General features: G+C 44.1%; 1 protein-coding gene across 2 annotated transcripts in view; it reads right to left on the reverse strand.

Moving 5' to 3' along the window:
- Positions 1 to 1,058, reverse strand: part of DLGAP1 (DLG associated protein 1) — a 329,447-nt gene extending 328,389 nt beyond the window's left edge. For both annotated transcript variants that reach the window (XM_069468230.1, XM_069468229.1), the window contains exon 1: positions 102 to 1,058. In XM_069468230.1, the coding sequence (XP_069324331.1) occupies positions 102 to 1,058 (957 nt within the window). The remainder of the gene's footprint in view (positions 1 to 101) is intronic.
- Between the last annotated feature and the right edge of the window lie 11,870 nt (positions 1,059 to 12,928).

Raw genomic sequence — 12,928 nt, forward strand, 5'->3', positions numbered from 1 at the left:
AGACAATTCATAGTAGAGCCAAGACTAGAACCCAGGGGGAAAGACCACACAATCAAGTCGGCTACTATTTCCAAGCATCCATCACGCAACAGAAATGCTACCTGCAGGTACTGGCAGGAACGCTCTTGTTGACAGGACTCGGACTTCACCATGGCCTGGTCCATGTTGACCGAGGCTTTCTGGTAAACCTCCCGGGCTCGGCTGACGGTGAGCGTGGAGGACCAGGCGCTCTTCTTGAGGAGCGGGGCGTCCAGGCTGACCGGCAGGTTGGCGCAGGTGGAGCACTTGACGTCGTTGTTGCTCCGGGAGGCCTTCACCGCCTGCTCGCTGATGGTGTTGTAGGCCTCCATGAAGTACTGCGAGGCCGAGCGGTCGGGGCACCTGCCCATGGTCATCACGCCCGAGGGGGCGTGGTAGATGCACATGTCGCCGTCCAGGTTGTCGTCGGAGCTCCACCAGCCCGGGGAGGCGTTGGCGCGGGCCTTGGGCTCTGCGCGCCGCTCCTTGCTCTTGCTGCGCTTGCCGTACCTCACCGTCTGCGTCTCGTCGGGGCTGGCCTTGCCCCCGTTGACGCTGCCCTTGGACGGCCCCTCCAGGGAGTGCGACTTGGTGAAGAGCTTCTGCACCGAGTGCACCAGGTGCCGGATGCGGCCCGGGCTGTCGCTGCGGTGCTCCAAGGCCGTGCGCTTGTACTGCAGCGTGTGGTAGCCATCCCGGTTCAGGGGCAGCTGCCTCTCAAACTGGTCCAGCAGGTTGGCGGGGATGCGGTTCGCCTTGGTGGCCAGGGTGCGGGGCACCAGGGCGCACTCGTCCTTCAGCTCCTGCTGAGAGGTGTAGTGCCTGCGCGGGAAGGTGCTGCTGGCCAGCGGGTCGCTGAAGGGGCCCACGCACTCGGCCTGGAAGGAGTTCCGCTGGGTGTAGTACGGGTGGTCCGCGGGGTGGTGCTCCACCGGGCTCAGCAGGTACGGCTTGCGGTCCGAGTGATGCGACAGCGAGTCACAGGCGGAATCACAGGTGACCCCGTGGTGATGGCTGCGGCTGCCCGATAACCCTTTCATTGCGGACGGGAAGTGACCGCGGGGGTCATGGACCCCCAGGAGTTAGGTTCCAGACCCGTCTTGGGCAAAAACCTGGGGGAATGAAGAGGAAGGGAAAATCGTTAATACTTCCCTTGGAAAATAGATATTGCTGTCTTTTGAGGGCGCTATTTGCTGCCGTGTTTTTTTTTCTGGCAGAATTTATTATGCCCCTTAAAGCAGCTTGAAGGCATTGCGCTCTGTGCGGTCTGTGGGGTGGGAAAGCTGACATCGAAGCCCACAGGGAGAGAAGACGGTGAAAGCTAGAATACTTGGAAACTATAAAAAATAGTTTTTTTTTATAGTAAGTATAAAGTAAAAGTAAGTATAAAGCAAAGTATAAAGTAAGTATAAAGCAAAAAGTATATGTATTAGAAAGAGTAATTTTCCCCCTCCCTCTGTGATTCCAATAACTGGGTGTATCTTTCCTTTGCTTCTTTGGTTTTATTCTGTGCTACGTGTTAATTGTTAAAGAGGCCTTTGCTGAGACCACTCGCAGAGAGGATTAGTTCCTCTCTTGTGCTCTCCAGAACTCTTGGAATCATTTGCTTCCACTTCAAGCTCCTCGCAGGCCGACCTGCCTCTGAGTCACCATGAAGTCCCCCTACCTAGCACGAAGCCAGCCATGTAAGCTGTGTAAGTAGGTGCTCCATGAATGTGAATGACCATGTGAGTGGAAAAAACAAGATGAATAAGAGAAGCCAGTGGCACCTTATCTCTTTAGGATTTATCCTTCCATCTTCTGCTATTTCCCTTTATTTAGAATTCTGCAGGAGCCACTGCAGCACATAAACATTCCCCCTGGGTTAATCAGAGCTGAAAAAAGCAAAGGTGTGGCAAATAAATCAGAGATGTAGAGAAAATCTGCTCATGTATTTCCTTTCTTTTCTTTTTGAGTCAGAGTCTTGCTCTGCTGCCCTGGCTAGAGTGCAGTGGTGTCATCGTAGCTCACAGCAACCTCAAACTTCTGGGCTCAAGTGATCCTCCTGTCTCAGCCTCCCCAGTAGCTGGGACTACAGGTGTGCACTACCATGCCTGGTTAATGTTTGTAATTTTTTTGTAGAGATGGGGTCTTGCTATGTTGCTCAGGCTTATTTCAAACTCTTGTCCTCAAGCAATCCTCCCACCTCGGCCTCCCAAAGTGCTAGGATTGCAGGCATGAGCCACTGCACCCAGCTTTGTCCATGTATTTCTGTCATCCCAGGATCAAGAGCTTCCTCTAAACAAACTGAGAACAGATGAAGAACAAATAAGTTTGAATTGGTTAGTTTGAGGATCATGTAACTTCTCTTCCTGGTTTAAGGTTTCTGGTTAAATGTTCAGAGGTGATGGCAAAATAACCAAAGGAAAGGCCCTTGGAAAGTTCCTGAGGATATGAGTGAAGGACCTGGGCCTAGTGGTCAGCTCAGCCTCAGGGAGAAGTCCCTCCCGCAGATCTCACATAGGGGTAACTCTGTCCATTTCCAAGATCAGATTCCCCCCAAGCTCTAGCAACAGGGACTGCTGCTCCATCACGGCAGAGTATTTCTTTCGACTCTACCACAGTGTCAGAGCCAGTATCTGACCAAGCTCCTACTGACAGCCTGATTTTTTCTCAAAGCTCCCTAAAATACAAAAATTGTCATATTAGGAGTTGTCCTGAAAAGCCAGTGTGACTTTCCAAAATATCATAAATGTCATTTCAGACATTCAGAAAGGGAGTCATAAATGGTTTAATTAAAAAACAAAACAAATAAGATACCCACAATTGGCCTCATGAAGAAAGACATGCGTTTTTGAGAGGTCAGGTCTTGCCTGTTCCATGGGACATACTGCATCTGAGAGCTCATGACAACGCTGACAATCTCTACTCATGCTTTATAAAGCTCCTTTCTTCCTCCTGTCTCCCAGCTTCTGGATTAATGGTTCAAGGCAAGTGATGGGAGGTTTTAATCAGTGGAGTCATTCGAACTTGGTTTGTCTACTAAATTACGAGCTCCTTGAGAGTAGAGACTAAGTTTCACCTACCTAGTACCTAGCATAGTGCCATCCCAGACAATAGTGGAAAATCAGTAAAATATTTATTCAGTGATTTAATGGATTAATGAAAATTTCCCAAAGTGGTTCATACTGTGACTCAAGTAGCATCTGTTTAGTGAAAACATGACTGTCTGGAAGGGCCGTGCCAGGCCAAGGAAGGCTGTCCAAGAATCAGGCGGAACCATCCCATGGGCATGCCAGGGACCAGTGGTCTTCAGAGCATGGCAGCAAGCAGGCAGGCAAATGCTGCTTCTGCGCCCATTCACCTTCAACTTCTGACTCCTCACAAGCCACTGAAGACTGTCACACCTTTTGCAGGTGTATCTGCCTGGTGGAGAGAGAGAAACTGATACCTGAAGAGACAAAAAGGAACTCAGGACTCATGAGACCTGTGGATCAAGAAGAACCTATCAGTAAGAACTTGCCCACTGAAAAGAGACTAATGGAAACGAAAAGCTTTGGGACTGCTTTGTATGATGATCCTGAGAGTAGGCTGTGGCAAGGAAGCATGTAAGCATGTAAAATGCACAAACATGTGCATTTTAGCAAAACTGTGGCACGAACTAAAAATTTGATGGAAAAATTCATTGCATGAGGAATTCTCTCTCTATAAACCAGGTCCCATTGAAGATATTTTGGCCTCTCCAATATGAACTTAAAAATAAAATACAAAACCAATAATCCATTAGGATTATAATCACATAATAAATCTTGTGATTACACATAATAGAATCTCAATATATAACATAATATGGCATAATGTTTCAAACTTTCCTTCTGAAGCAGCTGGGTTTTGGGTAGATATTTTCTGCTAAATAAAATGTGAAACTGGCAAGAGCTGAGAACATGAATTATACATATTTACTCCAAAATGTACAAGATTATTTTAATCAGGTATTCAGTATTTAATTATCTTTAATATGTGAGCAGCATTTCATGTAAGATGATGTTATCTGAGGACAAGCAGAGCAAATGAAGAGCCTTTTTAAGGCCACTAATGATGAATTAAGTTAAATGATGTAACCAATGATAATTTCCATAAATTAGACATACACAGTGTGATTTTTACTAAAATTTAAGTGGGCTATTTTCAGCCTAGTGACAAGTACATGTATTTTCTTACAGGGTAACAAATTGCATCGAGAATAAATAAGTTGACTTTCCTCCTTCTTTACTTAGTATCTGTAAAAGGGATATTGAAATCTTGTTTTTTTTTTTTCTATGACGTAAGCAAATAAGCTCATAAAAATGTCAATAAACATTTCTAAATGCTAAATCTGTTTCTCTGGTCAAGGCCAAATAAACAACTTAATACTCTGGCCCTTTCTATAAAAAGTCTTACCATCTTGTCATGTTAGGAGAATAGGTCAATTTGTGATTATAAAAGAAAGCAACACATTCGGTGACTTCCTGGTGGGCAGGGGCAGGTGACCTAAAATCCTAATATTGTTGACGATGGCTAGACAACTGCTGGTGGCACCTACCATGGAGGTCCTACTCTTGCTTCTCTCATTCTTCATTTCCCTCTTGCCTTACTCTTAGACTTCCTTTCCAGCACACTTTTCTCCATCACTTTTTTCCCCTCCCCTAATTAATGTCTATAGGTGGTATCCATAGGCACTACTTGCTCCCAACAGTGGTGTGACCAACAGCATCATCAGGACGTGTGAACCGAGCACCCCTCATGTGCCTGCTGCTGCAAAGACAACCAAACGCATGCTGCAAATCCCTAATGGCCAGAGGCTTATGATGTTAGAGAGAGACATGACCTAGCCATGAAAAAAACATATAACAATTCTTGTTATTTTATGCATTCTTGGAGGAGGAAGCTGCTAGCTCCTCAATTTAGCTTTTAAGTGACCGTAACGGTTTCTGAAAATAGAAAGGGAAATTGCCTTTCACGCCTTGTTCTTTGAGCAAGGATGGGGAGTGTGGTCAAGATGCCTTCATGAGGGTTTCTATGACTACAGTGATGATCTCTAATTTTTCTTGTTCATTATGACTTCAGGATTACATTTTGTTGTCCTCTAAGTTCAGTTTTGCCATCAGACCCTCTTCTCTGATTTTCAGCTTGGAGAATTTGTTGACTTAACTGGTGATCATGAGATGAGCTCAGAGTGTGAGACGCACTGTTTTCCAGCGTTCCCGCACCTGGAGCAGAAGCACTGCTGTCCAGATGATGACTAAAGCAAGAATAACCAAGTACTGTAAAGGAAATTCTCAAGGTAGATAATTTATTAGATCCAAAGAAAAAACAAACCTCCCAGTCCAAGATGCTGACAAGGGAAAAATAGTCTTGCAAAGCTGGCAAATCCTTATTTCATTTTGATTTCTGTGCATGTCTTTATTTAGAGATGCTGTTCTCGACTTTTCTTTACATACAGAGAGAAAAGCCAACTGAAGGCCCTCCCCTGTCTTACTCTATGAACACAGACAGGCAGGCAATCATGACTTGCTTTAGAAAGAACAACACAGTGGGTACTGCCCAGGAAAACAGAGAGCTGTGTTCTGGTTTGGGGAGACATTGGAAAGAGGAAATCTTCATGAAACTTTTCAGAATCAAGTCAGCTCTTTGGCTTCTGTCCACCTGCCTGCAACTTGCTCATGCCAGGTTATGACATTCAGCTGGAGAGAAAGAAAGGATTCTTTTGTTGGAAAGCACAAAGCAGCCCCCAAATAATGACTACATTTTCCAGTCTCCCTAAATGTGCACAGGTGACTAATTCTGACTAATGGGATATAACTGGAAATGACATGTGCAATTTCTGGAAAACATCTCTAAAGCAAAGGGCATTTCTTTCTTTACTCCTTTCCTGGCTGGGATGCAGCTGTGAGGGCTGGTGTGTAGTGATCTTGTGCCATGAGGTGGAAGTTACAGTTTGAGGATGAGAGAAGTGCAAGATGAAGGCATTGGCCACGATGGAGTGCCACCTCAGCCCTGGATGTACCTCTGCATTTTCTTTACGTGGGAGGAAAATGGACCTTTACCTCGGCTACACCACTGTCATTTTGATTTCTGTCATTTTGTGTTGTGACCCTTGCATGTGAACCTATTCCTAAGTGAGATGGGTAGACAGGGCCAAATCACAGAAATCCTTGGTGAGCTATCCTGGGATGCAGGTATTTTGCAGCTGGTAGTAGTTCATTAGAGGGATTTAAATAAGACAGTGGCGTGGTCATACTTGTCCTACAGATTTCTCTAGCTGTAGTTAGAGAATAGATGTAGGGTTGGGGAGGGGCAAGAAGATCTAAAAGAAGCAACTACTTCTTGCAACGAGGGCAGTTCATGAGAAAAGACTGAAAGAGGAGGAGTAACCCCAAAGAGGGTGATGATGTCCTGGCCAGCTGGGGCGGTGTCTCCCGATTCAGGCTTCCTTGTCCACACATGCATGTTCCTACCACAGTCTGAACACACATGGCATGGCACTTTTTCTAGACAGAACAAACTTCTCTGCAATGAGGATGCAGATTTTTTGTGAGTCATTTCCCCTTTTGCTTATAATTAATCCCAATTCTATGAAGATTGAGAATGATGAACTATATGAATTCAAACACATTTTTTTAAAAAATAAGGGAATGGTTCTCATTAATACACTACTAAACAATGAAGCCATGGCATTTTAGGGCAAAAGTAAACAGAAAACTTAACAGAGGTGACATTTTGTAAAGGCCTGCTTTTTGGACATTTTCTGACCTTCTGAATTTGTAGCTGCATAGCATAACGGAGTGCTATTTTCTTTCATTTCTTCCAGCTTTTCTACTTGAAGACTGTCATATGTTGTATACTTAAAATTATAAAAGTACTATTAGAGCGCCTGTGAATAAGCACAATCTGAAATGCACCAATTATGTTACTCAAAGTACAATGCTAAGCCATTTCACAGATGCAGAATGTATTTTGGGTTGTCATTAACATTAACTGCTATCCTAATCATCTGCAGTTTGGTTTTGTTTGTGAATACCTCCATCAATCAGTCTGCTCCTACAAATAAATGCCATTGTGGGCATTTCCCTTTCAAAATACATGGTATTGTAAGAAAAACAAAACAAAAACAACTCAAACCTTCTCCAGTTTGGTCGCAGTAGGCAGCGCAATTGCAATCACCTTTGTCTCCATACAAAGTTTTTAAAAAGTGGTTTCGTAACAGTCTTTGAGAATAAAAAGGTGGAGGGCGGTGTTCCCTGAGAAATGATTAATAGGGCTTCATTAATATTGGTGGTTGAGCAAAATGTTGTAGGATTTAGGAGATGATTTTAATGTGAAGACAATCCAAGCAGTGAATTATAAACTCTCATAATGTGATTGTGGTTTGACACAGGTTGAAGGTGACTGTGCTGACCCTAGGGGACCTTGGAGACGTGTCTTCCGTGGAGGTGTTCTCACTCAGATTTCCAGGAGAGGGTTGGTTATCTCAGCTAAGCCAACAGATGGATTTACCTGGAGTCAGCTAAGAAATGTGGTCCCTTGACCAGCCAGTGTCTTTCAGGAGGCACCTATCTTATGGGCTACAATTGATATCTGTGGAATATTGACGGAGAAGAGCAAAAATTATCAGCATGTACTAAAGAATAAAAAAGTTGGGAAAAATTTGCAAGATACTGATTAATCTAGGAGAAACAAGCAATGATGATAGAATAAAGCTATTTAATGGATATAAAGATGGCCATGATGGAAGATGGAAAAACACAAAAACAGTGACAATCAAAACAACACGACAATACAACTTGAAAAGAAGCAGTGGAAATAGGCTCTGATGAAATCTGAGTTATTTTTGTCTACATTGCTCATAACTAGTTGAATAGTCTTGTGAACATGTTCTGGCACATTCTAGACAACTTGCTTCACAGCCAGATTATTTTTATATATATATGTGTGTGTGTGTGTGTGTGCGCGCGCGTGCATTTTTTTACCTGAATCAAGTTTTGTCTTATAAATTCCCTTCTTTTAAATGCTGTTGCTTTTCTTTTTTTTTTCTTTCTTTCTTTTTTTTTTTTTTGAGACAGAGTCTCACTCTGTTGCCCAGGCTAGAGTGAGTGCCGTGGCGTCAGCCTAGCTCACAGCAACCTCAAACTCCTGAGCTCAAGCGATCCTCCTGTCTCAGCCTCCCGAGTAGCTGGGACTACAGGCATGCACCACCATGCCCGGCTAATTTTTTTTTTCTATATATATTTTTAGCTGTCCATATAATTTCTTTCTATTTTTAGTAGAGATGGGGTCTCGCTCTTGCTCAGGCTGGTCTCGAACTCCTGAGCTCAAACGATCCGCCCACCTCGGCCTCCCAGAGTGCTAGGATTACAGGCGTGAGCCACCGCGCCCGGCCGCTGTTGCTTTTCTTACCAAGTTTTCTGTACAAATCTATAGGTCATTAAATATGAATTGTTCAATTTCAATAAAAAGTTTAATTTATTATCTCTCAAACAAGAAGCAATACAATTAATCAAAGTATGTGCCTAAATTGCCATCACTGTTTTGTCATCATAAGGGTAGCTTGTTTATGCCAGCAGCAAAGAAGCCTGGAGAGCTAGTGGCAAAGAAATTGCAAAAGACATTTTCCACAGCTTGTTAGAATTGAATATTTTTCCTTGCAAGAAGTGGTCCAAAGCCTGGAAGAAGCGGTAATCAGTTGGTGCAAGGTCTGGTGAATACGGTGGATGACAGAGTTTCCAAGTCCACCTTCTGTAGTTTGAGCAGCGTTGTTTGTGCAACATGTGGTCAAGTGTTGTCTTGCAAGAGGATTGGCCTGTCTCTATTGACCAGTCTTGGCTGCTTAATTGCAAGCATCCTCATCATTTCGTCCAACTGGTTGCAGTAGACATCCACTGTAATTGATTGACCAGGCTTCATGAAGCTGTAGTGAGTAATATCAGTGCTGGACCACCAAACAGGTACCTTTTTTTGATGAATATTTGGTTTTGGACTATGTTTTACACTTCATCTTTATCCAACCATTGTGCTGAATGCTTGTGATTGTAAAAAAAAAAATTCATTTTTCATCACATAGAACAACATTGTGTAGAAATGTTCGCCTTTATGTCGTGACAGCAAAGAAAGGCAAGCTTCAAGACAATTTCTCTTTTGATGCTTGTTTAATTCATGTGGAACCCATCTACCCAGCTTCTTTACTTTGCCCATTTGTTTCAAATAGTCCAATATTGTTGGAATAGTAACGTCAAACCTTGCTGCTAATTCGTGCCTGGGTTGAGACGGATTTGCTTCCGCTATAGCTTTCAGCTCATCATTATCCACTTTGGTCGTAGGTTGCCCATGTGGTTCATTTTCAAGATTAAAATCACCAGAATGGAACTTCTCAAACCACAGACATATTGTACGTTCATTAGCCACATCCTTCCCAAACACTTTGTTGATATTTCAAGCTGTCTGAGCTACATTGATTCCACAACAGAACTCGTACTGGAAAATAACATGAATTTTTGACTTATCCATGGTTTCACAAAAATTGTTCTAAAAAAACTTTGTAAGATAATCACAAGCCAAACTGTGCACTTGAAAGAATGAGGATGTACCTTCACAATAAAAATAAAACAAGAAGTGTCAAAGTGAAACGTCAGAGATATTAACTGTCAAACTTAGTACTTAAGGAAATCGGACATTTCATACTTAATAACCTAAATACTTTACCGAGTGCTGAGGCCCCCAAAAGTGCCTGTAGTGAGCCCTTTTGTGGTAGTTGTTCAGCTGACACCTGCTTTGCGGGATTCCTTCCCTACTCGCAGCATCTGCTGATGACATCCCAGCCGGGACTGCTAACGGTCATCACCACATTCTCTAACCTGATTGAACCAGGTTTGAAGACCCAACTTGGGCATCCGTGCAGAGGCTTAACTGAGCATCAGATACTCACTTTGGGAAATTTAAGTGGGAATGTTCCTGGAGTCACCGGACCCTGGTGAGCTTATCTGCAAGCCAAGGAGAGGAAGGGCTGGCGCTGGCCCCATAGGAAGCCAGAGTCTCATGCTTTGAACTGTGGGGCAGCAGAAGCCACAGGCGCTGCAGAGGGAGTATGTGCGGAGAGAGAGGAGGAGTCAGTCCAGAGTCCATGTAGCTCCAGGGAAAGAAACAGAAAGAAGCTGCCAACCTTCTAGGTCTAGTCAGGCCCAGCTCTCTGCCCAGGGAGGCTGAGACTCTGTGGCAGAACCATGGCAGGCCCACAAAAGCTTACTCATCCAAGTACAGGGGACCCTCCTGCCCAGCTGGGGTGACTGTAGGCATAACAGAAGCTCCACCGATGTGGTCTCTGTCCCTGGGGGCAAAGGTGAGTCAGTCTCAGAAGCAGCCTCATCAGAATTGGCTGAGTCGTCTTCACAGGGCTGTGTCCCAGTGTAAGTATCGATTGGCTTGGACAGACTATGCACTCATTCAGATCTTACTGTCGTCAGTGCCCGGCTGTGACAGAGAGGCAGGCAGTCACATGCCACGCCGAGGGAAGGGCAGTCCCTGCACTCGGCCATTTCAACATCCTACACAGTCTTTCTCCCCAGGTGAGCTTGGCCTTCCCGGCCTCTGCAGTAGCTGCTGCTCCTGGGAATTAGATTTGTGATTTCTCAAACACTGTTCCTTCCTTCCGCCTCCATCTTCCCATCGTTTTTGAAGTGTCTTTTTCTTACACTTCACCTATCTAGCAATCTGATTCCTTTTCAACCTTTTTCATTTTGGAACCAGTCTTAACTCTCCTCCAGAATTCTACACCCAATCTCAAATTTAAAACAAACAAATCCACATCCACTCTACTTCCTGACACACGTTTGCCATGGTGGAGAAGGAAACATGGTGACATTCATCGTTTCTGGATTGAAGTTTTGACAGATAGTGATGTCGGCCTGTAAGGCATCAGTCCACACAGTCTTTGAACGGATGGGGCATGAAGTCAAATCAAATCAATACATACCAATTTAATTCGATGATTATTTATTAAATAACTATTATTTTCATGCAGTGTAAAAAGAATTGAGGATTCTTAATAGTCCACCTTTAACTTCCTATCTCCCAAGTGTTCGTGTTCCCTTGCTCCCACTATCACTGCTCTCTAGTAGCTTCAGTGATGATTTCTTCCACTGGCTGGTTCCTCCACTCTGCCCTCTTGGGCAGCCCTGTTGTCCCTGGTGGTCTCACTTCCTCCCCTGACAGCCTAGGAGACACAGCAGGCCAAACATTCTTTTGTGAGCACCCTGGGCTCCCTTGCTCCATGATCCTTCTACCACATCTGTTCTGGATAACAGAAACCAAGGACCGATGCCACCATCCTTTTGTCCTTCCACACAGGAGCTGCTGAGTGTCACTGGGGATGTGGCTGGTGCCATGACAAACTCCAGCGTCCACTCTCAGCTCTACTCCCAAAGCTGATGAGGAATAGTATCACGGGTCTCCTGCTTCTCTTCACTACCATACAGGGCTCTTCTAAGCCCTCGAATCCACTCATTATTTCTCACTTGGACTTAGTTGGGAAAAGAAATTAGTAACCAAGAAATACCAAGTGAATAAAAACAGAATGGTCTCTCTGCCTCCAGGACTCATAATAATGGCAGACATTTTTGAGCACCTATGTACCAAGCATGTTGACCACTTTAAATGCATGATCTCATTTCCTTCTCAAACATCCCTATATGGTAGGGACTATTCTCTGGATAGGAAAACAGATTAAATAACTCGTCTGAGATCATCGCCAGTAAATTTTGAACACAGCAGGCTCTTAATCACCAGACCATAATGACTGCTCTCATTACCTCTAACACACACACACACACACACACACACACACACACTTTTTCATAATGCTAAAAGTACAATTTGTAATGTGAAGGTTGCTATGTGATCATGCCATTCTTTAGCTTTAAATTCTTCCCAGATTCTCTACACCTTTATGATATACTCTAAGCCTTTGAATGTGACCCAAGCCCTGTCTCCTCTCCCTCACCCCGCAGAGCTCAGCTCCAGCGACCCTGCACTCCTTGGGATCTTCCCCGGGTGCCACACTCTCCAATGACTCTGTATCTTGTGCTTTCTAAAATACTTCCGTCCTCCAGGCAAATTCGTATTCCTCCTTCAAAAGCAGGTACAGATATAGCCTCTTCCTAAAATGTTCTCTGGCTAAAGGAAACATGGAAGTGATAGGCCTCATCTAATTTATGATCTAGTTGAAAAAATAACTCACATAAATGTGAACAATCAGAGAATAATACAAGTAAGAATCTAATCAAGCACTAGATTGTACAGCACATACTGCATATGGAATGCACCAAGTAAAAGCTTTCAAAAGAAGTCTAGAAGATGCCAAAGTTAAGGGATTCTAAGACATCTCAGTTTAGGAGGTTTAGATAGATCAGAGAAGCACATTCTCCGAAGGTGAGGTTCTCAGGACAGTGTGCAATGCTTGTTCTCTATTTTGTTCAAATCTCACCATTTCATTTCTCCTCTGGCTTTTTCAATGCTCCCAGTTCTACCTCTGATGGGATCTTTGATGATACTATTCAGATATGGGTCAGACTGTCTGAGAGTTGCAAACTCGCATTGTTTAGTCCTTTCACTGGTTCCTTTTACTGAACTACTCTTAGATATTAAGCCACTGGCCTATGCCAGGGAGCCATAGAAATAGACATTTACACTTGCTGTGGATTTTACTGCTGGGATGTGGCTGTCCTCACCAAAAAGTGACTCTCAAATGAGGTGCCCTGCACAGGGGAAATCCCTCTCAGCTTTTAGTGTTAGCAGAACTGTACGCTTAACAACTGCCTTTAACCTTGCAGCCACTATTACTCCTGGAAGCTGAATGTGTTTCCACAACAAGCAGAGGGTGCTCCAACAGCTTCCTGCTGCA

Source organism: Eulemur rufifrons, chromosome 5 (genome assembly GCF_041146395.1).
Source record: "Eulemur rufifrons isolate Redbay chromosome 5, OSU_ERuf_1, whole genome shotgun sequence".
Classification (NCBI taxonomy): domain Eukaryota; kingdom Metazoa; phylum Chordata; class Mammalia; order Primates; family Lemuridae; genus Eulemur; species Eulemur rufifrons.